The following is a 25,403-nucleotide window of genomic DNA, read 5'->3' on the forward strand; positions in this document are numbered from 1 at the left end:
CCTACAAAATGGGTACCTTCCGTTTTCTTGATTGTGGAAGGATACTCAGATAATACATGTGTTAAATATTTAATTCCTTGGAAACTCAAGCTGCAGTTTCTTTGGATAATCTACTTTTACATACATCATTTGATAGCATTTTTAGGTCTGGAAGCACTTCATTCCCAATATCTGTACTTTGTTGCATATACTACCATAATTTTAATTTTGAAAGAAAAAAAGTAAAAGAAGAAACCCTGCATTTTTTGGCTTCTGCACAAAAAATGTAATTTAAAGGCATCTGTCCCTAACAGCTATTATTCTAGTTAAAGTGATTGCATGTTCTGAATGTAATTTTTACTTAAAGACAAGTATGTTAGACTTCAATATACAAAACAGCACTGCAATAACCAAGAAGCCTTTTAATTAATATAAAAACTGACTCACTTAAAAATACCTGAAAGGATGCACACCAAAATGTTATTAGTGGTTACATTATTTGAAAGGTGAAATAGGTGATTTAGTGATCACTTCAGCATTTTACAATTTTCTACAAAGAATATGAATTATCTGTGAAAAAAATACTTAAAGCTAATGACAAAGAGCCAGATATTAGTTTACTGAAAAAGCCACTTCTATCTCAAGATTAGCATGATGAGCAACTTCTTAATTAAATGGTTTGTACTTAGAGAAAGAACAAAGAAGTAAACCCTACCAAGGAGTCTTCATCCTAATTCAACTCAGGACACAAATGGTTTTTTAAAAAACGCACCTATTAAAAATACCACATTTTAACCTTTCTGAGGATTAAATGAAAGCAACACCGATTAAAGTACCTGGTAAACAGAAGGCACCTAATAAATGTTGATTCTCAAACTGAATGACTTTGCCAGTGCCAAATAAAAGTAACAAATACACCCAGATGCAACTACTGTGTAAGAAACAACTGTAGATTATTTCACAGATCCTTTTAATGAATTATTATTTCATTCTTAAGACAACATTCTTTAACTGTTAGCCAAAGATTGCTTTCAAAATAAGGCACTGAAACAGATGCATAATACCGTATTTTCAACACAATGAACATAAGGAAAAGTGTTCTGAGTGAAAAAAAAGTCTATAAAATAAAATAAGACCAGTTTTACAGCCAGCATAATGCATACTAATTTAACTATTAAATCAGAATCTGTAAAACCAGAAATGTACTTCTTATATCAGCCTAAACAATGATTTTCAAGAGACTGATGAGTTTTGAAACAACTACGTAGGTCAAACTGTATTCCACACCTAAAATGTTTTGATTATTTTCAAGTTTGCCTTCCCTCACCAAATTCAATTTATATCTTCTAACATCAGTATGTTTTACATAATCCACACACTGAATTAACAACCTTTCAGTTTTCTATTTTTAAGGTAGAAAGCTTTAACGAATTATTCTCATTTTGAAAACCTCTGAGAGTATTATTCACATTAACAAAGGTGTTCACAGTTACAGAAATGAAGTATTGCTGATGATGGGTCTTTCTCCATAGGAATTTCTCACTGGGGTATATTTTACATGTACACACAAGAAAACCTCCTATGTATATTCTGGATAGATAATTAAAAACTGGAAAATCCACGAAGGAGGTTTTTTTATAGGTACGAGAAAGTATTTCCAATGAGAAGCCCTTTGACAGAAATATATGGAGAATCACATAGACTATGCAAATTAAAATATACAAAGCTTCATGATAGGCCTATAGGAAACCTTTTCTTACAGACTCTTGAAAAATATATTAACCATCATCATATTTTTATATCTGAAAGAGTTCACTGATGTTTACCATCCCCTCATTTTAAGAATACCGTTGTATTTCACTGGAGTGGCTCTACTACAGCCGTAAACATTGTGATAGTACTTTCTGTTATCTGTTCACTTCTGAAAGTAAATGACAAAAGGAAAAGGCTCTCCTTTGCCCTTCCTCTCTTCCTGATAAAAAGATAAGCCTCTACCACATGGAAGGCTGCAGCTAGAAAAGGAAGCAGTCTTGTTAGGGACCCGAACACAAGAGCAGCTGACAAACCGGGTCATCTAGTTGTGTGTATTTCCCTTTCGTTATTCATGAGCTTCTAATGAAAATCTCATTTAAATGTTCCAGCCTCAGAAGAGGCTGCCTGGAGAAGAGGAGTACAGGTTTATACCATGATTAAGAGTTAAAGGGCAACAGTCTAAGAACCAACCGTGGGAGAGAAAGGATTAAACCTAAAAGGTCCAGAAGTCCCATTTGAGTGGAGAGTCTTCTTCCACTGTTCCTGGTGAAACACGCAGGTTTATTTTCTTAGGGTGGAGGCACAGTGAAGGAATGGTTCTTCTACTACATACCTAAAAATCACTTGAGATCTTGCAAATGCAGAGATCTGGGACCCATCCCAGATACCGTGAATCAGAATGTGTGTGGCAGATGCTTGGAACAGATACTCTGAAGTGTTTCCCTAGTGATTCTTACACTAAGACTCGAGAATCACTGTAAACTGCTTTGTAAGAATGGTTCTTGCAGGAGGTCCCTAAGTCAAACTGTTTTCATAACCAAACTAAGACATTATTTGCCCCCACTTCTCTCGTGAATATACAGCAGCATTTACCAGAGGCCACACGATGTGCAACATCCAACAGAATGAAAGCTGAAGCAGATACAAGAGTCCATCTGTCTTCTCTAAGTCAGATGGTAAAGACAGTTGCAAAAAATGGAATACAATGCCACTTTACTCACTGAATTTTTTAGAAAATGCATTTTCAATAAAATGTGGTTTTATATTAACGTGCTTATTATTTTTAATGAATAAATATTTTATAATTTATTTTCAGTATCATATATATAACCCACATAAACAAAAGGTCTCAGGACCAAAAAGTCTGAGAACTGCTCTTCCAGCAGATACCCAGTGCCCTGTGAACATTACTGCTGATAGGTATGGCTACTTAGTTCCTTGGCACATTCAATATAAATTCTGCTTTAAATAAGATTCAACAGGGAATTTGCAAAAAAACCTTCTTAAACTTATCTTCAGGCAAGGGAATTCAATCTGACAGTGAAATATAGAAGTCTAACCAGTTTGAATTAAAAGACTAAGATACAAAACATGTTTTCCTTAGTGGCATCAGAATGTAATAAATAATCCTTTAATATATACCCAGGTTGGCTCTGATATATATGGAATTGAAAGCCATACTTTATCTGATGCAGTTAAAAAATATTAAATAGCAATGTGTCAACACAAGCATTAGATTCTAAGTGAGTGGTAGCAAATGAAAGGCTAACTCAAAAATGTTAGCTAAAAACAAATCCCTAATTTTCAAAAGAAAACAAAATAACGGCTGAACTAGGGTTCCTGCATAGAAAAGAAATTTTTAAAAATTACACTTCTTGAAAATGTCAAAATGTGAGTAGGCAGATTAATACTGACATTATACTAAGCTGCAGTTTTATTCTTAAAATACATTTTAGATACTGTGCCAAATGAGTATATTTCACCATTAGAAAGTAAAAATTGAGAACATTTTGAGGTTCAGGCATAGCTCTGGTGAAAGCAGTTCCTTCCAGCCTTCTGACTGTATCTCAGTGTAAAATCATTACACTGATGTTTTAACCTGCCATGTAAATTTCTTAATATATTGTCATTTCAAAAATCTGAGACAGCTAACATCTGAACATACCGCTGCTGTTTGGGAGTATCTGAATGAATGGTGCCGTGATTACATTTGCTAATTTATACACATTAAGATTCTATACGATATATAGTGATTTAATATACGTTATTGTTGAATAACTAACTGGTATTTGAAAATAAGTGTAGTTTTCTTTCTGAGCAGCTTTTTGGGAAAAGTGCACTGAATATAGTTTCCAGTCATGGTTCACTTTCCTAACTTGTACTTATTTAAAAATCTTCTCATCAGGAGGGAGTTAAATAGTGCTCGAACCAAAAGTCCAGTGAATCTCACTTCCTTTCCCTCATTTTGGTTTGGATGTTCATTTACAACCATCATTTCTCTACAAACTTTCCACTCAGTGTATCAAAAATCAATGTTATGAAAGTTCTCTAAAAGGTTCAGCGGTTTTTTGGAGTCTCTGAATGATTACAGCATTCTGTAATTCTGCTTCTTCCAATGTGAGTGTTTCATCTAGCAATTTGAGGAAAGGAAGAGCTGTGGCCAGGGAAAAGGGAGGACTTCTTTGAGATCCTTGGTATTTTTCGATGAAGTCTTTGATGTGGCTTATCCTGTAAAACAGCACAAACTATTAATATAATTTTATGAAAGCCTGAGTAAATTTAGTAAGGTAATAAGCTGAAGATATCTTTCTAGTTATGTTAATACACGGAATAGTCAAATTATGATAGAACTGATCATTTGGGCGATCTTTTTAAAGGCTGATCCTGGATAGTAAGGAATTACTATTAATTATCTTCAGTGTGACAAGGGTATTATGGTTACATTTTTATTTATACTTTTTTAAAAATTTAATATATATTATTAGTTTCAGAGGTAGAGTACAGTGACTCATCAGTCCTATATAATTTTATGGTTACATTTTTATAGAGTACGTCCCTTTTAGAGTTATACATTAAAATATTTAATAGGAAACTATACGAAGTCGAAGATTTCCTTGAAAACAGTTCATTAGAACTGAATGAGGAATTACTATGTCTTCTCTTTTGTTTGGGTACATGTGTGTATCTGGAAGTTCCCATAATATAAAGTTTATTTATCTGTAACTGGTTCTGAATGGATCATATATGTACTACACTATAGTACTATTACACAGATACAGGCTATGTCTCTTAAATACCAGGTCATGCTGTGTTTCAAACACAATTAGTAAAATTCCTAACTCAGTGTAGGCAGAATTGCAGTTATTGTAATCAACACTACAATAACTGCAATTTTGGAGGTCAGCTCAAAGTTATGTTCACCTAAATATGTATGTATGTATATATTTTTAAAGATTTTATTTATTTGATAGAGAGAGAGACAATGAGAGAACACAAGCAGCGGGAATGGAAGAGTGAGAAGCAGGCCTCCTGCTGTGAGCACGGAGCCTGATGCGAGCTTGATCCCATCAAGGACCATGACCTGAGCCAAAGGCAGGCGCTTAACCACTAAGCCACCCGGGCACCCCTATGTGTATGTATTTAGAGAGAACGCATACAGAGTTCATTACAACTAAGATGCCATTACAACTAAGATGATTTTAAAATACATCACTTTATGTTTTGCTAAAAAAAAATCCAGATTATGACAAAATACTTTAACATGTAGAATTTTTATATTTATTGAAAGCACAATTTCATGTAAACATTTCTCAAATCAAGCATGTGCTTCTATTAGAATAAAATGGTTAAGCCACTCTTTTAATACTTGAACATTGTTCAGACTCAGATCCTTTCAATCACTTTTGATTCGGTCATAATGTGGTACACATTCTTCTCTCTCTTTTTTTTTAAAGATTTTATTTGAGGGGCGCTTGGGTGGCTCAGTGGGTTAAGTGTCTGCCTTTGGCTCAGGTCATGATCTCAGGGTCCTGGGATCAAGCCCCACATTGGGCTGTCTGCTCAGCAGGGAGCCTGCCTCCCCTACCTCCCCTGCCTGCCTCTCTGCCTACTTGTGATCTCTTATTTGTAAGAGAGAGAGAGAGAGAGCATGAGCAGGGTGAGAGGGAGAGGCGGGTTTCTCACTGAGCAGGGAGCCCAATTCGGGGCTTGATCCCAGGTCCCTGGGATCGTGACCAGAGCTGAAGGCAGATGCTTAACCGGCAGCCACCCAGGTGCCCCTGGTACATATTTTTCCACATTATACCAGCCCTCTGTATTAACAGGTGTGTTGGTGATAAAGAATTTCTTTAAAAAAGAAACTGTCTCTGAGATGATTTTTGTTTAGCTGAGACTTGTTCTGCATGCTTTGAGGCAGATGCCAAGAAAAAGGTAATTATGTAATGACTGTCATGTGGTCAACCATGGATTTTAGGATAAACTCTCATTTCAGAGGGGCTAAAATGGGAAAAAATGTTTAACTCAGAATTAATGAACTATGCTATTATCATGGAAAACAGAATCCTAATCAATTCACTAAAGTTCATTAACTGTCAGTCTATTAAACCTGTGTGAGTTGCCAAAAAAGTCTAGGACACAGTCTCATGTATCTGGGTACCAAGAGTTGGGATAACGAAAGGCTAAAGCTAACAGCAAATGTTATAAATATGAAAAGAAAACAGCAGGGCACTTGGGTGGCTCAGTTGGTTAAGCAACTGCCTTTGGCTCAGGTCATGATCCTGGGGTCCCAGAATCAAGCCCTGCATCAGGCTCCCTGCTCCACGGGGAGTCTGCTTCTCCCTCTGACTTCTCGTCTCTCATGCTCTCTCTCTCTCAAATAAATAAATAAATCTTTTTTTTTTTAAGTAAAAATTTTTAGACATACACTATGATCTCTGTGTTGTCATTAAGAGAATAAAAAAATGCAAATCTAAAAAGCTGTAAGAGGATAAAAATAGTAAGTACACATTACGCTCAAAAGGAGGCAAGAAAGGACAAACAAAGAGTAAGACGGGGTGCTGGGTGGTACTGTCAGTTAAGTGTTCAACTCTTGGTGTCTCCAGTGGGGCTCAGCAATCAGCATGGAGTCTGCTTAGAACAGTCTCTCTCTCTCTCCCTCTGCCCATTTTCTCACCCACAGATAAACAAATCTATGAAAGGAAAAAAAAAAAAAAAGAATAGGGGTGCTTGTGTGGTGCAGTCATTTGGGGACCCAACTCTTGGTTTCAACTAGGGTCATGATCTCAGAGTCGTGAGACTGAGCCCCGTGTGGGGCTCCACGATCAGCATGGAGTCGGCTTGGGATTATCTTTCCCCCTCCTTCTGCCCCTCCCACTCATGCTCATTCTAAAATAAAATAAATAAACCTTAAAAAAAAAGAAAGAAAGAAAGAAAGAAAAGGGCACCTAGGTGGCTCAGTAGGTTAAGCGTCTGTCTTGGGCTCAGGTTATGATCCCAGGGTCCTGGGATTGAGCCCCGCACTGGGCTCCCTGCTCAGCGGAGAGTCTACTTCTCCCTGCCTCTCTGGCTCTGCCTGCCTCTCTTCCTGCTTGTACGCACAAGCCTGTTCTGTCAAATAAATAAAATCTTAAAAAAAATAAGAAGACATGGGGTAAAGAGAAAGCAAAGAGCAAGATAGTAGCCTTAAACTCAATTAGTTCAGGATATTATATATCAATGTCAAAAGTGGATTAAACATTCCAATTTACAAACAAAGGGTGGTGTTGGGGGATTGGGGGGGAGCAGAGGGGTACCTGGCTAAGTCAGAAGAGTGTGAGACTCTTATCTCAGGGCTATGAGTTGGAGCCCCACACTGGGTGTAGAGATTACTAAAAGGGAAAAAAAAAAGCTTAAAAAGTTTTTTTAAAAAATAAAAATCAAAGCCAGGGCCACCTCTGCTGTGGACTACGGCAAGATGGTGACCATCGCCAGGCTTGGGGAGGCTATGCAGGGAAGCAAGCCCAGTTAGCCAGAGCCGCCCCTGCCCTAGCAGCAGCATCAGGAAGAAGCTATGGGAGCTGAGCCCAGAGAAGCAGCAGCACCCTTATGGATGGTGGGTACCTGAGCCCAGACTCGCCCACCTACGTCTTGCACCCAACAGAGCAGAATGATGGCCTCAATCCAGTGATCCAGATCATTTACAGTGGAAAATTTAGACTGGATTATTTCTGGGCTGTCCTGCAGGGTGATGAAAGAAGTGAATGAGCATTTTTTTTTTTTTTAAGAGATTTACTCACTTGAGAGGGAGAGTGTGAATGGGTCCCTTTGGACAGGAGCGGGCCGGGGGAGAGGAGAGAATCTCCAGCAGACTGCTCGCTGAGCGCAGAGCCCGATGGCGGGGCTCGACCCCACCACCCAAGATCATGACCTGAGTCACAATCAACAGCTGGATGCTTAGGGGTGCCTGGGTGGCTCAATGGGTTAAGCCTCTGCCTTCGGCTCAGGTTGTGAACCCGGGGTCCTGGGATCCAGCCCCGCATCGGGCTCTCTGCTCAGCAGGGAGCCTGCTTCCTCTGCTCTCTCTCTGCCTGCCTCTCTGCCTACTTGTAAACTCTTGTCTGTCAAATAAATAAATAAAATCTTTAAAAAAAAAAAAAAGAGTTGGATGCTTAACTGATGAAGCCATGCAGACGCCCTAGACGTGAATGAGCTTTTAAACTAACAGGAGAAGCTACTAAGTCAAAAGCAGCCAATAATGCAATGGGACATTTTTAGAAAGTTCTCTTACAGTCACCTCATAATGACTGACAAGAGGAAAGGAACTAACCCACTCTAATATTTGAGAAACAGGCCAAAAACTATGAAATTTAGCACCACAGGTATTAGTGGAATGAGGGCCCTGAGTTTATTGCCCATACTCTTGATTAGGATGCAAAGAATTACCACTGCTGGGAACATCAACAATGGGTTATTCAGGAATTTAAGCTTTGGGATAATGAGCTGCAATATGTAGACCAATTTTTTTTTTTTTTTTAAGATTTTATGTATCTGACAGAGAGTGCCAGCACAAGTAGGGGGAGCAGCAGGCAGAGGGAGAGGGAGAAGCAGGCTCCCTGCCAATGCAGGGCTCAATCCTAGGACCCTGGGATCATGACCTGAGCCAAAGGCAGACACCTAACAAATGAGCCACCCAGACGCTCCAATGTAGACCAATTTTTTTTGGGGGGGGTGTTAGAACAGCACTTTTTATTTTTTTTATTATTTTTTTTTTTAAAGATTTTATTTATTAATTTGACAGAGAGAAATCACAAGTAGACGGAGAGGCAGCCAGAGAGAGAGAGAGAGGGAAGCAGGCTCTCCGCCGAGCAGAGAGCCCGATGCGGGACTCGATCCCAGGACTCTGAGATCATGACCTGAGCCGAAGGCAGCGGCTTAACCCACTGAGCCACCCAGGCGCCCCAGAACAGCACTTTTTAAAAAAAATTTTTATTTTTTATTTTTTTATAAACATATAATGTATTTTTATCCCCAGGGGTACAGGTCTGTGAATTGCCAGGTTTACACACTTCACAGCACTCACCATAGCACATACCCTCCCCAATGTCCATAACCCCACCACCCTCTCCCCGACCCCCCTTCCCCTAGCAACCCTCAGTTTGTTTTGTGAGATTAAGAGTCACTTATGGTTGGGGCGCCTGGGTGGCTCAGTGGGTTAAAGCCTCTGCCTTCGGCTCATGTCATGGTCCCAGGATCCTGGGATAGAGCCCCGCATCGTATTGGTTTCTCTGCTCAGCAGGGAGCCTACTTCCCTTCCTTTCTCTCTGCCTGCATCTCTGCCTACTGTGATCTCTGTCAAATAAATTAATAAATAAAGCCTTTAAAAAAAAAAAAAAGAGTCACTTACGGTTTGCGTAGACCAATTTCTTAAAAGGAGGATTTGAGAAATAACTGTCTGGACCCAAAGATACTTCGTAATTTCTAACACTACTGGCTATACTGGAGAGAGAAGTCCTTTACCCTCTGGGAATGATCAAACTAGTACCACATAATGAAAGTGCATGCAACTATTTGGAAGGGATTTTACAGGACTGTGGTCTTTCCAAATATCCCAATCTACTAAATCCATTCCTTGATTTGCAAGCAAGTCACAGGTCCCCCTAATTGCCTTTCTTGTGGACATCTATGAAGACACTTTTAAAAAGATTTTTTTTTAAAAGATTTTATTTATTTATTTGACAGACAAAGATCACAAGTAGGCAGAGAGGCAGGCAGAGAGAGAGAGGGGCTTGATCCCAGAAGCCTGGGATCATGACCTGAGCCAAAGGCAGAGGCTTTAACCCACTGAGCCACCCAGGCACCCCTAAAAGATTTTATTTTTAATTAATCTCTACACCCAATGTGGGGCTCGAACTCAACCCTTTGATCAAGAGTCACAAGCTCTCACTGACCTTGTGAGCCAGCCAGCCACCCCAAGGAGGACACTCTTAATAAGCGTTAGAGTTGTCTGAAATCCTGGCTTAAAAAAAAAAAAAAAGACACTTTAAGAAAGGAGTATTGGAGATATACTGAAGATCCTTTCAAAGCAAACACAGCATAGAAAGTGACCCACTGACAAACATATAGCATAACACTATCTAGAAAAAGTTGATGGGGGATGCCTGGGTGGCTCAGTTGGTTGGGACGACTGCCTTCAGCTCAGGTCTTGATCCTGGAGTCCGGGGATCGAGTCCCGCATCAGGCTCCCGGCTCCACGGGGAGTCTGCTTCTCTCTCTGAACTTCCCCTCGCTCATGCTCTCTCTCACTGTCTCTCTCAAATAAATAAATAAAATTAAAAAAAAAGTTGATGGAATGCTTTAATTTTTGAAGAGACTATCTACTACAGGAATTTCAAACTAAAGTGATCACTCCCTTTGCCTGTGGTATAAAACATGCACTGCACTGCTTTTTAAGAACCAACTGTGAGGGTGCCTGGGGGGCTCAGTTGGTTAAGTAAACTGCCTTTGGCTCAGGGTCATGATCCTGGAGTCTCGGATCGAGTCCCGCATCTGGCTCTGAGCTCAGCGAGGAGCTGGCTTCTCCCTCACCCCTCCCCTCTCATGCCCTCTCTCTCAAATAAAAAAGTCTTTAAAAAAAAACAAAACAAAGGGGCACCTGGGTGGCTCCGTGGGTTAAAGTCTCTGCCTTTGGCTCACATCATGATCCCAGGGTCTGGGATTGAGCCCCACACTGGGCTCTCTGCTAGGCAGGGAGCCTGCTTCCCTTCCTCTCTCTGCCTCTCTCTGCCTACTTATGATCTGTCTGTCAAATAAATAAATAAAATCTTAAAAAAAAAAATCTCCCTCATCTTACAAAAAAACAAAACAAAACAAAAAACCCAACTGTGATGCCTCTTGGGTGCTGCTATTCAGACTGGCAATTTGATTATTTTATTTCATTCATTTATTTTTTGAAGATTTTATTTATTTGACACAGAGAGAGCACAGGCAGGCAGGGGGGCAGGCAGGGGGGCAGGCAGGGGGGCAGGCAGAGGAGAGGGAGAGAAGTAGGCTCTCCACTAAGCAGGGAGCCCAACTCAGGGCTCGATCCCAGGACCTTGGGAGCATGACCTGAGCCTAAGGGAGACGCTTTTCAGACTAAGCCACCCAGGCACCCCTAATTATGTATAAAGCAAAGTAATTTGGGGGGAGAAGAAATAGTCTTAAGAAGGAACTTCTGTATATTTACTCAATCCCTTAACATCAGCTCCTCCGTAAAGGGAATGTGGGCCAGGATCTGCAGCATTAATGAGTGCAAGTAACTTGTATGTAATGGATATAATGTAACTTAAATTTTAGTTCAGGAAGCAAGGCATGCAACTGTTACTTCTGGGCTACTATGCCAAACTAACGAATCCCAAAAGAATGATTTTATAACAGAATTACAGATGTATCCTAAAAACTTTTTAAATTTAAAATTAAAAAATAAAAACAAAGTCTGATTAATAATCACTTAATAAATACTGTTGGCCAGAGTTTTTCAAATGCTTTAGTTGTTCAAGAAAAGAAAAATCTAGGTGACTATTTGTTACTAAAAATGGTGCAAGTATTCTTCTAGACAAAGAAAGTTGAGATTCAAATATTTTATTTCCCTGAAAATATAAAAATTTAGATTGGAATAACAAATTCCCTCTTCCATTTTCCACATGTTTAGTTTGCCTTCCTCCCATCTGAAAGAACTTGGGTCACAGAAGAACATCCTAAGGCACCATTTAAACATATGCTGCTTCTATTACTGGGGCACCTGAGTGGCTCAAGCAGTTAAGTGATGGACTGATTTCTGCTCAGGTCATGATCTCAGGGTTATGAGACTGAACTCCACGCTGGGTGTGGAGTCTGCATAAGATTCTCTCTCTCCCCTGTGGCCTCTCCCCACCCTCTCTTATAAAGAAATTGTTAAAAAATTATGAACACATGCTTCTATTATTATGATCATCAGCTCTCTGATTCTTGCTGTGTAGGGTAGTTTGCTATTTAGAAATAATATAAGTGAAATGCCTTGAAGAGAGCCTAATATATAGAAAACATTCAATAGGTGGTAGCTAAAAACAAAACACAAAACAAGAATCAAAAAAGACTGTTAACCTAGTCATAAAAACTATACTTGAGTAACTATTGACAAGAAATACCTTTAAATATACAGAAACATAAATACATAGATATAATGAAATTAAAGAGAAAGATATGTACACCATGCAAGCATTAATCATAAAGAGGCTTATGTGACTACATTAGTATCAGGTAAACTATGACAAAAAATTATCAGGGATTAAAAGGGACATTTCTCAGTGTTAAAAAGGTCAATTAATCAGAAAAAACCTGCAATTTTACCTCTATACAGACCTAATTACAGAGCTTTAACTTATGTAAAGTAAATTTTAACAGAAAGAAAGGAGAAATAGACAAATCCACAATTATAGCTATAGATTTTAGGACAGCTCTACCGCTAACTGATAAAATATGCAGAAAAATAAAGAAGTAACTCAATTTTTTTAAAAAGTAATAGTAACTAGGGGCGCCTGGGTGGCTCAGTGGGTTAAGCCTCTGCCTTAGGGTCAGGTCATGATCTCAGGGTCCTGGGATTGAGCCCCACATCGGGCTCTCTGCTCACCAGGGAGCCTGCTTCCTCCTCTGTCTCTGCCTGCCTCTGCCTACTTGTGATCTCTCTCTCTCTGTCAAATAAATAAATAAAATCTTTAAAAAAATAAACAAAAAGTAATTAAGAGAAAGTGGAGGGGTGCCTGGGTGGCTCAGTCCATTAAGTGTGTGCCTTCGGCTCAGGTCATAATCCCAGGGTCCTGGGATCGTGCCCCATATCGGGCTCCCTGCTTGGTGGGTAGCCTGCTTCTCCCTCTCCCACTCCCCCTGCTTGTGTTCTATTCCTGTGCTGTCTCTGTCTGTCAAAAAATAAATAAAATCTTACAAAAAAAGAGAGAGAGAGAGAGAGAGAACATGGAGTTGGCAAAAGGAAAGTTAGATGGACACTCAAAATAGAATGGAGAGCCCAGAACAGATCATCTGCTTTACAAAAAAGATGTTACAGCAGTTAGGTCAGGAAATTAGTCTTTTCTACAAAGTGTACAATAAACAGGACTTGGCCATGTGACTTGCTCTAGTCAATGGGATGTTAGGACAGTGATACAAGTAAATGCGCTTGTGCCTCTGCCCCTGTTATGACAAGTAGGGTGCTGATTCAAGGATCAGAGACACAGGAGTAGACCTAGACTCAGATCTGTAGCTTAAACTCGTGCTCCCTTAAATGATCTGCAAACATATGAATGAGCCCAGCTGAGATCAGCAAATCCACATCAACTGACACATAATACTCATTATTCCATGCCATGAGATTTTTCTGGCTGTTTACTGAGCAATGCTGACTGATACAGCCACATAAACAAATAGAAACCTAGAACACTACTAACAAAAATAGGATGGATAACCGATTTCATATAATGGAATACAGTACAGAAAGTAAATGAGGGACAGCAACACACATCAACACGGATGAGTCTCAAAAAAAATTGTAGTATAACACATATGATTCCACTCATGTCAATTTTAAATAAAAAGCAAAACAGCATTTCTTTCCCCTTACTGAACCTGATCCAAAAGCCACCAGGAGCGCAGAACATGGGAGCCAGAAATGATGACAGGAGTTGAGGTGGCCCGGAACAGGGATCAGTCTAAGCAGGGTTCAGAAGGCATCTGTACAGGAAAGCTGCCCACCTGCCTGGTGTCAGAGCCTGAGAAGCAGGAGAGGGTGTCAGTGCAGGGGGAGGTAAGGCAGGGGTGGTCAGAGTGTAAGCAAGGTTAGGGGTATGTCCTACAAAAGTTGTCCAGGACGGAGTGTCAGAAGCAAAGTAGGGTGAGGAATGTACCCAAACTGCGGGGTAGGAGAAGTGGCCTGGAGTGGGCCGGAAGGAGCAGCCACTGCGGCATGTCAGAACCAGGAAGGGGTGAAGAGACTAAGCAGGCATGGGGGAGAAGAGGGGTACTGAGTGTCAGAGCCAAGGAGCATGAAGAGGTCACGGACACGGGGTGGTGAAGTGGCCTGGGGGATGTCAGAGATGCAGCAGGAAGAGAAAGGAACTGAAATGCGAACTCAGTCAGGATAAAGACCAAGCAGAGTGAAGAATTCTTCAAGTGGGGGAGGTGGCAACAGGGAAAAAAGAGACTGGTTACATAGAGGAGGATTAATCAATCAGTAAATATATTAAGAATAATCGAGGGGTGCCTGGGCTGCTCAGCTGGTTAACCAAGTCTGACTCTTGGTTTTGGCTCGGGTCGTGATTTCGGGGTCCTGGGACTGAGCCCAGCACTGGTTCCATGCTTGGTGGGGAGTCTGAGGATTTCTCTCCTTCTACACCTCCCCTTACCACCACTAAAATAAATAAATCTATCTTTAAAAAAAAAAAAAAAAAATTGAAACCCGGCTATTCACTGTGGAAGAAATTAAGTTATACATATGGAAAGGAAAAAACTGGAATAAACTCAATGGTGGTATATTGAGTCTGGAGCTATCTATGTGAACGCATGCTTTCATTATGCAAAGACATAAAAAATACACATGTAAATGGGTACGTATGTATGTATATGTAAGCGTGTATAGACCTATACCTCTCTCCACTCAGAAAGCCTGGGAGGGTGCCATCAAGCAGTAAGCATACCTACTACCCAGATCCTGGCTTCTCGGCACCACTGTCCACTAAAAAGAACCAGGGTTTCTTGGAAAAAGTATGATGAACTATTATTTCAAATTGAGACATGACACCTGAAAGGTAATGTGTGATTCTGAATGGCCTTTGGGTAAAAAGGATGGTATCAGATTAAACGGCAAACTTTGAATAGGGCCCAAATACTAGCTCATAGAGGTGTATTAATGTTAAATTCTCAAATGGCCAAAATGTGGTTATATGTGATAAAGTCTCTGTGGGAAACACAAACACACAAAAGTATTTTGGGTGGGAATCCCTGGGTGGCTCAGTTGGTTAAGCGGCTGCCTTCGGCTCAGGTCATGATCCCAGCGTTCTGGGATCGAGTCCCACATCGGGCTCCTTCCTCATCAGGAAGCCTGCTTCTCCCTCTGCCTCTGCCTGCCATTCTGTCTGCCTGTGCTTGCTCTCTCTGACAAAAGGAAAAAAAAAAGTATTTTGGGTGATGGTCATCAGATTAGCAACTTACTCTTGAAGCCTATAGGAAAAAAATTCTTTATAGTATTTTTAAAACTTTTCTATTTATGATTTTATTTTTAAGATTTATTTATTTCAGACAGAGTGGGAGCAGGGGTAGGGGAAGAACAGAAGGGAAGAAAAAGGGGAAGGAGATGGGGTGCTTGGGTGGCTCAGGGGGTTAAGCCTCTGCCTTCAGCTCAGGTCATCTCAGGGTCCTGGAATTTGGGCCCATATCCAGCTTCTGCTCAGCAAGGAGCCTGCTTCTCCCCCTACTCCACCCACCCCACTGCTGCTCTGCTTACTTGTGATCTCTCTCTCTCTCTCTGTCAAATAAATAAATAAAATCTTAAAAAAAAAAAAAAAAAGAAGGGGAAGGAGAAGGATGGGTAAAGAGTGTCAAGCAGACTCAGCACTGAATGCAGGGCCAACTAAGGGCTCGATCTCATGACCCAGAAACCATGACCAAGCAGAAACCAAGAGCCAGATACTTAACTGACTGAGCCACCCTAGAGCCCCAATTTATGATTTTTTTTTTTAAATTTAGTTCTTTGAAACAAAGAGAGAGAGAGAGAGAGAGCACAAGCTGGCAGTAGCAGGCAGAGGGAGGAGGAGAAGCAGGCTCCCCGCTGAGCAAGGATCCTGACATGGGGCTCGATCCTGCATATGTCTTTGGCTCAGGTCATGGTCCCAGGGTCCTGGGACCATGACCTGAGCCAAAGGTAGTTGCTTAACCAACTGAGCCACCCAGGTGCCCCTTTATGACTATTTTAAAATTCAAACTAATTATTTGAAAATGAGCAAAACAATTCAGTATTTTTTTAAGATACATATGTACTTGATAAAACTATGAATAAAAGTAGAAAATGATTAACATAAATTCAGAATACAGTATGTCTTGCACAAAATGAAAAGAGATATGATCAGGGAAAAGGCACATAAGGTATACTAAAATATATTCTGAGCTAGTTGTGTGTGTGTGTGTGTGTATTTTTTTTAAAGAGAGTGTGTGGGGAGAGGCAAAGGGAAAGGTGGGGAGAGAAAGAATCTTTTTTTTTTTTTTTAAAGATTTTATTTATTTATTTGAGGGAAAAAGGAGAGAGAGAAAGAACATGAGCAGGGAGGGGGTTGATGGAGAGGGAAAAGCAGGCTTCCCGAGGCACAGGGAGCCTGAGGTGGGGCTCAATTCCAGGACCCTGCGATCATGACCTGAGCTACAGGCAGATGTTTAACTGACAGAGCCACCCAGGTTCCCCTAGATATGTAATTTTAGTATTTTTTTAAGATTTTATTTATCTGAGACAGAGAGCATGAGCAGGGAGAGCAGCAGAGGTAGGAGCAGAGTCCATGCTAAGAAGGGAAGGCTGACACGGGGTTCAAATCCAGGACCTGGGATCATGACCTGAGCCGAAGACAGATGCTTAACTGACTGAGCCACCCACGTACCCCAAGTGTTCAACTCTAGATTTCGGCTTGGGTCACAACTTCAGGGCTGTGAGACAGAATCATGTGCTGGGCTTCACACTCATGAGGGAGTCTGCTTAAGATTCTCTCTCTTCCTCTCCCTCTGTCCTTCCCCTCCTGAAATAAGTAAGTCTTAAAAGAAAAAAAAAACCCTACATATCTAGTTATACAGGAAGGCCAATCAATTGATAAAAATGATAATCCATAAAACAAACTGAAAGTACTTCATTAATGTCCCAAAACTTCTATTGTCATGACATATTGTTTAGAGAACTGGTAAGATCCTTGGTTAGTTCTTAAAAACTGCTAACTGAACTGAAAAGAAATTTAAACATGAAAAAATTCAGACAAATAATGAAATGAAAGACTCACCTGTGAGAAATGTTAAATTTCTGGACAATCCTTTTTCCATTGGCTAACCAGATCTGTACATTAGTGATGGGTTCCAGATTGTTTAGTTGAACGGATAAATTATTTTTATTCTCAACTTCGATACTCTTTGCCTTAGAAACAATTTTTGGTGTGGCACTAAGAAAAGCCAGACAACAAAGTCAGGTGCAAGTTGTTCATTAAGAAGAACTTAATCACTGAACAAATACTATAAAACTTTTACATTAAGTGTACCTTTTAGGAAGGTATTACAGTCACAACTGTTTCCTGAATAATAACATAAAGATACTAATATTACTTATGTCCTTCATATATGATGAATGTAGGATCCTAATGAAATTATACATATCCAAGTAATTTGTAAGACTGTAGAGTGCTATGTAAATATATTATAATTATTTTTTTAAAGATTTTATTTATTTATTTGACAGAGAGAGATCACAAGTAGGTAGAGAGGCAGGCAGAGAGAGAGAGGGAAGCAGGCTCCCTGCTGAGCAGAGAGCCCGATATGGGACTCGATCCCAGGACCCTGAGATCACGACCTGAGCCGAAGGCAGCGGCTTAACCCACTGAGCCACCCAGGCACCCCTATTATAATTATTTTAATAGTGCCTTACAGAATAAACAATTTAATAGGGTTGAAGATCTACAGACTTTACCTTTATCTACTACTCCCCAGGTTAAAATTTCTATAAGAAATGATAAGTTCTTAAAACAAAAATAAACAAAACAAGGAAAACAAAACAAAAACAAAGTGGAGGAGTGGGCTGGGCTGGCTCAGTCAGAAGAGCTTGTGACTGGGACTCTTGATCCAAAGATCATGAGTTTGAGTCCCATGTTAGGTGTTAAGAATATTTAAATAAATGAATAAATAAAAACACTAACAAAATTCTAAGTTCTTTATAGAAATTAGTCCTTGGATTATAAAGGGGGAAACAAATGAAGCAAAGTACTTCCTGGTCATTCTGTAAGTCACATGTGAATATTTTTGTATGTGTGGATGAATATACAGGTAACTTTATCAATCTTGATAATCTATGAGAATTCATCAAAATAATCACACACCTAACCTCTTTGTATACTGTCATAAAGCATAGTTAGATATGATGAAGACTACAAAATTTAACAATTAAAGGCTTTGATGGGGTACTAATTTTATCATGCATTTTTTCATTTTTATTACCACAAAATTCAGATACGTAACATAGAACATAAATGCTAAAGGCACTGATAACTATAAAATGTAACCCTATAATCTGAAGCTAGCATATGTACTCTGTAACATTAATGGCTATGCACAAGTTGGTGGGTGCAAAGGAGAAAAATATTTACCTATCAATTCTGTCTAAAGTCCTCAGTAATACAGGTCCTTTAATTTGGTAAAATCCAAAAAGCCTTCATGATTTTTTAGTGTACTGCCAGCATATGTTAATTTACACTAAGATAAACAGGAGTCCTCATGAAAGTTAACATGAAAAATCTCATTTCCAATGCAAGAAATGATAAGCTCTACAGAGCTTATCATAAAACGATGACAAACTGAACATCAGTCACGCCCGTGTGTGGAAAACACAATATGAGCCTACTCACCTTCCTAGTCTGTGACCCTGTCCTGAGAAGGGCTGGAATACAGGCTTCGTTGACATACATACTTCATTTTTTTTGTCTTCAACTTTAACATCCACCTCCTCTTTATCAAAAATTCCCTGTAATTCCAAAGGTAACTCCCTTGGAAGGTAAAGAAACAAAGTGATAAAGCTCCCAATGTTTTTTCTTTCTCCAAAAAACTTACTCTCAGAATGCAAACAGAATTGAAAAATATATAGAAATAAGAGACATATAATCTTTACAATAAAAAAACTAAATGTAATTTTTAAAAAAGATTTTATTATTTCAGTTGAGAGAGAGACAGAGATAGTGAGGCAGAGCATGAGCACGGAGGAAACAGGCTCCCTGCTCGGGGCTGAACCAAATGAACCGTCCAGGTGCCCCTAAATGTAGCTTATTTTTTAAGACTTTATTTTCAAGTAACCTTAATACCCAAATGGGGCTCAAACACACATCCCTGAGATCAAGAGTTGCAGGCTCAGGTCATGATCCCAGGGTCCTGGGACCAAGCTGTGCTGGGCAGCCTGCTCAACAGGGAGCCTGCTTGGACGTTCTCTCCCTCTGTCCTCCCCCAGCTTGAAGGAGCATGCGCTCTCTCTCTCAAATAAGTAGGTCTTTATTTATTATTATTATTATTTTAAGATTTTATTTATTTATTTAGAGAATGGGAGAAGGAGAGAGCGAGCATGAGAGGGAGGAGTATCAGAGGGAGAAGCAAACTCAGGGACCCCCCACCCCATGCGGAATTACATCCTGAGACTCTGGGATGAGCCGACTGAGCCACCCAGGTACCCCTATTTTTTATTATTTTAAAAAGATTTTATTTACTTGACAGAGAGAGCAGGAGAAAACAAGCAGGGGGAGCAGTAGAAGGAGAGGGAGAAGCTGGCTCTCCACCAAGTCCTGGGATCGAGCTCCTGATGTGGGGAGTTAAGCCAAAGGCAAAAGCTTAACCATCTGAGACACCCAGGTGCCTTCAGATTTTCTAAAGATCTAAACAGATCTTTAGATGGGGCTCTGCATGGGGCTCCACACTTAGCAGGGAGTCTGCTTCTCTCCTCCTTCTGCTGCCCCCCTCTCGGTGCACACATGACCTCTCTCTAAAAATAAGTAAGTCTTAAAAAAAAAAAAAATAGGGACGCCAGAGTGGTTTAGTCCATTAAGCGTCTGCCTCTGACTCAGGTCATGATAGCGTCTGCCTCTGTCTCGGGTCATGATACCAGGGTCCTAGGACTGAGCCCTGCATCAGGCCAGCCAGCCAGGCACCCCCAACATGGAACTCTTGTTCATCTTGTGGTCGTGAGTTCAAGCCCCATGTTGGGCCTACAACGTACTTAAAAACAAAACAAAACAAAACCCGGCAAAACTGGTGTTACAACTCCTAGATTTTTCTCTATACATACATTAAAACTCCATGTAATTATTTTATTTCTCCACAAATGGTACTGATCTATATATACTATTCAGTATTCTGTGAACTGTTTTATTTTTAATTTTTAAAAAAAGATTTTATTTACTTGACAGAGAAAGGCACAGTGAGAGAGGAACACAAGCAGGGGGAGTGGGAGAGGGAGAAGCGGGCTTCCCGCTGAGCAGGGAGCCCAATGTGGGGCTCGAACCCAAGATCTGGGATCATGACCTGACCCTAAGGCAGATGCTTAACAACTGAGCCACCCAGGTACCCCTGCAAACTATTTTTTAAAAACAATATACCACAGAAATCTTCCCATGTTAATATACAAATGTCATTCATTTTACCAAATGCATGCTATTCTGTTATTAAGCAGATAAAATGGTACAAATATATAAAAGGTCCCTTTTTTCTTACTGATTTTTAAAAATTATGTATACATTCCATCTGCATTTCATATATGTAACAAGTATCCCCAGTCCAGCACTTGTCTCTTGACTGTATGTAAGTGTCTTTTGGTATACAGAAGTCTTTAATAGTTACATAATGAAATTTATCCATATTTTTATATTGCTTCTGGGATTCATGCCAACTAGTTATATTCAATAACATGGATTCTTCCAAATGAAACATGCCTAAAATAATCCTTCTATTTACAAAGACTCCTTACCCTTTTTTGATGGAGTTCAGAAACTGCTGACTTGCACCATCAGAGTAACTTCTGAAATCATCATTGACTGTGAATCCATTTTTCCATAATTTTATACTTATATCCACCTGCAAAGCAGTTAAGAAACAAAATGCATTATTAATAAGATATACTAGATTAAAAGTCTGAAAATGTTTTCTATTGTATATATTTTATGTATCATTCCTTTGTAAAAACTGAGATATAACTGACATATAACATTAGTTTTAGCCATATAACATAATGATTTCATATATGCATATACTGAAGATGATTTAGTCAACATCCATTACCCAGCATAACTACAACTTTTTTCTCCAATTTTACTGAGAAACACACATATCACTATGTAAGTTTAATGCATACAACATTATGGTTTGATTTATATATACTGTGAAATGATTACCACAATAGGTTCAGTTCATATCCATCATCTTATACAGACACAATGAAAAGAAAAGAAAAAAATTTTCTCCTTGTGATGAGAACTTTAAGGACTTGACTCTCTTAACTGTCCTATGGCATCACAGAGCACTGTTAACTATAGTCATCACATTATGCATTGTATCCCCAGTACTTACTTATCTTAAAACTGGAAGGTTATGCCTTCTGACCACCTTCTGCCAATCCCCCTAAACCCTCTTCAAAATCTAATGTATCATTCTTAACAGCGAACATCACGTATAAAATATACAAAAATAATGTATATGGGCTCCCTTGCTGGCTCAGTCAGGGGGCACGAAACTCTAGATCTCGGGGTTTTGAGTTCGAGCCCCATGTTGGGCAGAGTTTACTTAATTCAGGGCTACTTCAGATTAAATGCAGGACTGATTAAAAAGCTGTTTAAGGGGTTCCTGGGTGGCTCCATTGTTAAGCATCTGCCATCAGCTCTGGTCATGATCTCAGGGTCCTGGGAAAGAGCCCACATCGAGCCCTGCACTGGGCTCCCTACTCGGCAGGAAGCCTGCTTCCTCCTTTCCCACTCCCTCTGCTTGTGTTCCCTCTCTCCTGTGTCTCTGTCAAATAAGTAAATAAAATCTTAAAAACAAAACAACAACAAAAAAACTGTTTTAGAAGTATCAGAACAGGAGTGCCTGGGTGGCTCAGCTGGATGAGCATCTGACTTCAGCTCAGGTCATGATCCCATGAGCCCTGAATTGGGTTCCCTACTCAGCAGGGAGTCTGCTTGTCCCTCCCCTACCAACTGCATGTTCTCTCACTCTCTCAAATGAATAAAGAAGGAAGGAAGATATCAGACTAGTAGAACCTCTCCCTTGTCTCAAGCATTTATTCAATATACATTTACTGAGTACCTACTAAGTAAGGAACACTCCATTAAGATGTTAGGAAAATAATCATAATAACGATAGCATATATTATTAGCACATCTACCTACCTACCTATGTATTTAGTGTATAACAAATCCTGTTTAAAGCACTCTCCCTATATAAACGTATTTACCCCTCCCCAAATCCACAGAAGGTAGGTATTATTATCCCTTTACATAGAGAGAGAAATGGAAACACAGATTGATTAAATTATCTAAAGTCACACAGTCAGTAAGGGGTGGAGCTGGGGCTTGAATCCACATTTTTTTTTTTTTTAAGTCATCATCTCACGGTTGTGGGATCAAGCCCCACATTGGGCTTTGTGCTCAGTGCAGAGTCTGCTTCTGATTCTACCTCTCCCTCTCATGCTCTTTCTCAAATAAATAAAATCTTAAAAACAACAACAACAACAACAAAAACAGGAAAACAGTGGCTCCACATACAGCATGGAGCCCAACGTGGGGCTTGAACTCACAATTCTGAGATGAAGACCTGAGCTGAGATCAAGAGTAGGACACTTAGGTGAAGAGGCAAGAAGGCGGATGAGTAGCAGACTGAAAGGACATGTGGTCGTAGGAGTTCAGCTAGATAGCTGTCAAACCATTTTGAACACCTACAAACCCAACAGAAGATCAAAGAGATGAAGAGCAGCAATTCTAGGAACAGAAAATTGACCACTTTCTGAAAGGTAGGATGCGCAGAGAAATGAATCCAAAAACAACAGGAAGAGAGACCATGGGGGGAGGGGCCAGACGCCAACTACAGAGATGCAGCCAAGGAGTGAGCTCTCAGCTTGGGGTTACCTTAAACTGTGATCCGAGGCACAGTCAGGGCACTGCTCATTGAGAAGGGACCCCACAAGTGGCAGATCCAGGGAGACTCACCTCTCTCCTCTGGAGGTAGGAATCTGCTGGGTTTGGAGACTCTAAACAGGGCTGTGCGCCAGAGACAGAAATGCTCGGTCACAGGCCAGGTGAGCTAAGAACACAGCCGGAGACCAAGGAGACGGGATGGATTGACCCTTTTTCTCTGAGGGCGCACTGAGGAGCAGGCCCCAAGCTCTCAGCTCCTACGGGGCCGGAGATTGGGAGGCTACCATTTTCATTCCTGTCCTCCAGAGCTCTACAGAAAGCATTCAGGTAACAAAAACTCCCAAGAGTGAACTTGAGCAGATTTCTTAGACTGGACCCTGGCAAGGGCAGTGCAATTCTGCCTGAGGCAAAGACATTTGAGAACCACTACACCAGGCCCCTCCCCCAGAAGATCAGCAAAAACATCCAGCTAAGACCAAGCTAACATATCAAGAAGAACAGCAGAACTCCAGAGCTAGGGGAAAGCAATGCATGGAATTCATGGCTTTCTCCCCATGATCCTTTAGTCTTGCAAAGTTAATTTTTTTTAATTTTATTTTTTTCTTATTCTAATTTTTTAAACTTTTCCTCTTTTAATGCTTTTTAACTAGTTTATCTTAACAATACCTTTCTAGGGGCGCCTGGGTGGCTCAGGGGGTTAAGCCTCTGCCTTTGGCTCAGGTCATGATTTCAGGGTCCTGGGATCGAGCCCTACATCGGGCTCTCTGCTCAGCAGGGAGCCTGCTTCCCCTCTCCCAACCTGCTTATCTGCCTACTTGTGATCTCTGTCAAATAAATAAATAAAATCTTAAAAAACAACAACAGTACCTTTCTAAAAAAAAAATCTTTTTAAACCTTCATTATCATAGTCACATTTTATCCTTCATTGTATTTAACCTTATTTTTTTGTATACATGTAGATTTTTTTTTTTCTAAAAAATCTTGGGATACAATTTCTTCTAATAGATCAAAATATAGCCTAAATCTAGCACAGGGCTTTGTTCTAGTCTCCAGCCTGAGCACATTCTCTCCTCTTTTTTTTTCTTTTTCTTTTTATTTTTCCAACCAATTTATCTTATCAATTCCTTTTTTAGAAGTTTTTAAAAAAATTTTATCTTTACAGTCATATTCCATCCCTTCATTTTGTTTACCCTTATTTTTGTATATATGTAAGTTTTTCTTTCTTTAAAATTTTGGGAGGTAGTTTCTTCTAAGAGACCAACATACAAAATCAAGTGGGTGGCTCTGTTCTATTCACCAGTCTAACATATATTGTTTCATTACTTTTTACCCCCTTTCTTCTCCCCCCAGTTTGGGGTCTCTTCTGATTTGGTGAGATACCATCTCAGCATACTTTTTCTGGGGTATACGTCACCCTTTTAGTATTTTATTCTCTCATTCATTTTTTTTTAAAGATTTTATTTATTTATTTGACAGAGATCACAAGTAGGCAGAGAGGCAGGCAGAGAAGAGTGGGGGAAGCAGGCTCTCTGCTGAGCAGAGAGCCCGAGATGAGATGCAGACTCGATCCCAGGACCCCGAGATCATGACCCGAGCCGAAGGCAGAGGCTTAACCCACTGAGCCACCCAGGTACCCTCGTTCATTTATTCTTATCTGAATAAAATGACAAGACAGAAAAACTCACTGCAAGGAAAAAAAAAAAAAAAGGAACAAGAGGCAGTACCAATGACTAGGGACCTAATCAATACAGACATTGGTAAAGGTCAGATCTAGAGTTCAGAAAGACGATTCTCAAGGCACTAGCCGGGTTCGAAAAAGGCATGGAAGCTATTAGAGAAACGCTTTCTAGAGAAATAAAATCCGTTTCTGGAGAAATGAAAGAAATAAAATCTAACCAAGCTGAAATTATAAAAATAGGTATTAATGCAATCAAGAATGGAGGCTCTTACTGATAGGATAAATGAGGCTGAAGAGAGAATTAGGGATACAGAAGACCAAATGACGGGGAATAAAGAAGCTGAGCAAAATAGAGACAAACAACTACTGGACCACAAGGGGAAAATTCGAGAGATAAGTGATACCATAGGATGAATTAGAATAATCGGGATTCCAGAAGAAGTGAGAGAGAGATGGGAAGAAGGAATATTGGAACAAATTATAGCAGAGAATTTCCCTGATTTGGCAAAGACAACAGGCATCAAAATCCAGGAGGCAAAGAGAATCCTCCTCAAAATCCACAAAAATAGGTCCATACCCCATTATCTAATAGTAACACTTACAAGTCTCAGTGACAAAGAGAAAATCCCAGAAAGACCCCAAATAGCCAGAGGAATGTTGAAAAAGAAAGCCAAAGTTGGTGGCATCACAGTTCCAGACGTCAAGCTCTATTATAAAGCTGTCATCATCAAGACAGTATGGTACTGGCACAAGAACAGATAAATAGATCACTGGAACAGAACAGAGAGCCCAGAAATAGACCCTCAACTCTATGGTCAACTAATCTTTGACAA

At 40.0% G+C, this 25,403-nt stretch overlaps 1 protein-coding gene across 3 annotated transcripts in view; it reads right to left on the reverse strand.

The window, feature by feature from the left end:
- Window positions 1-457: 457 nt before the first annotated feature.
- UBXN2A (UBX domain protein 2A) overlaps window positions 458-25,403 on the reverse strand; it is a 53,966-nt gene continuing 29,020 nt past the window's right edge. For all 3 annotated transcript variants that reach the window (XM_032353191.1, XM_032353190.1, XM_032353192.1), the window contains exons 4-7: window positions 20,735-20,841; window positions 18,636-18,773; window positions 17,028-17,183; window positions 458-4,239 (exon numbers count right to left, since the gene is read on the reverse strand). In XM_032353191.1, coding sequence (XP_032209082.1) covers window positions 4,047-4,239; window positions 17,028-17,183; window positions 18,636-18,773; window positions 20,735-20,841 — 594 coding nt within the window. In that variant the 3' untranslated portion in view covers window positions 458-4,046. The remainder of the gene's footprint in view (window positions 4,240-17,027; window positions 17,184-18,635; window positions 18,774-20,734; window positions 20,842-25,403) is intronic.

The sequence above is a fragment of the Mustela erminea genome, chromosome 7 (genome assembly GCF_009829155.1).
Source record: "Mustela erminea isolate mMusErm1 chromosome 7, mMusErm1.Pri, whole genome shotgun sequence".
NCBI lineage: Eukaryota > Metazoa > Chordata > Mammalia > Carnivora > Mustelidae > Mustela > Mustela erminea.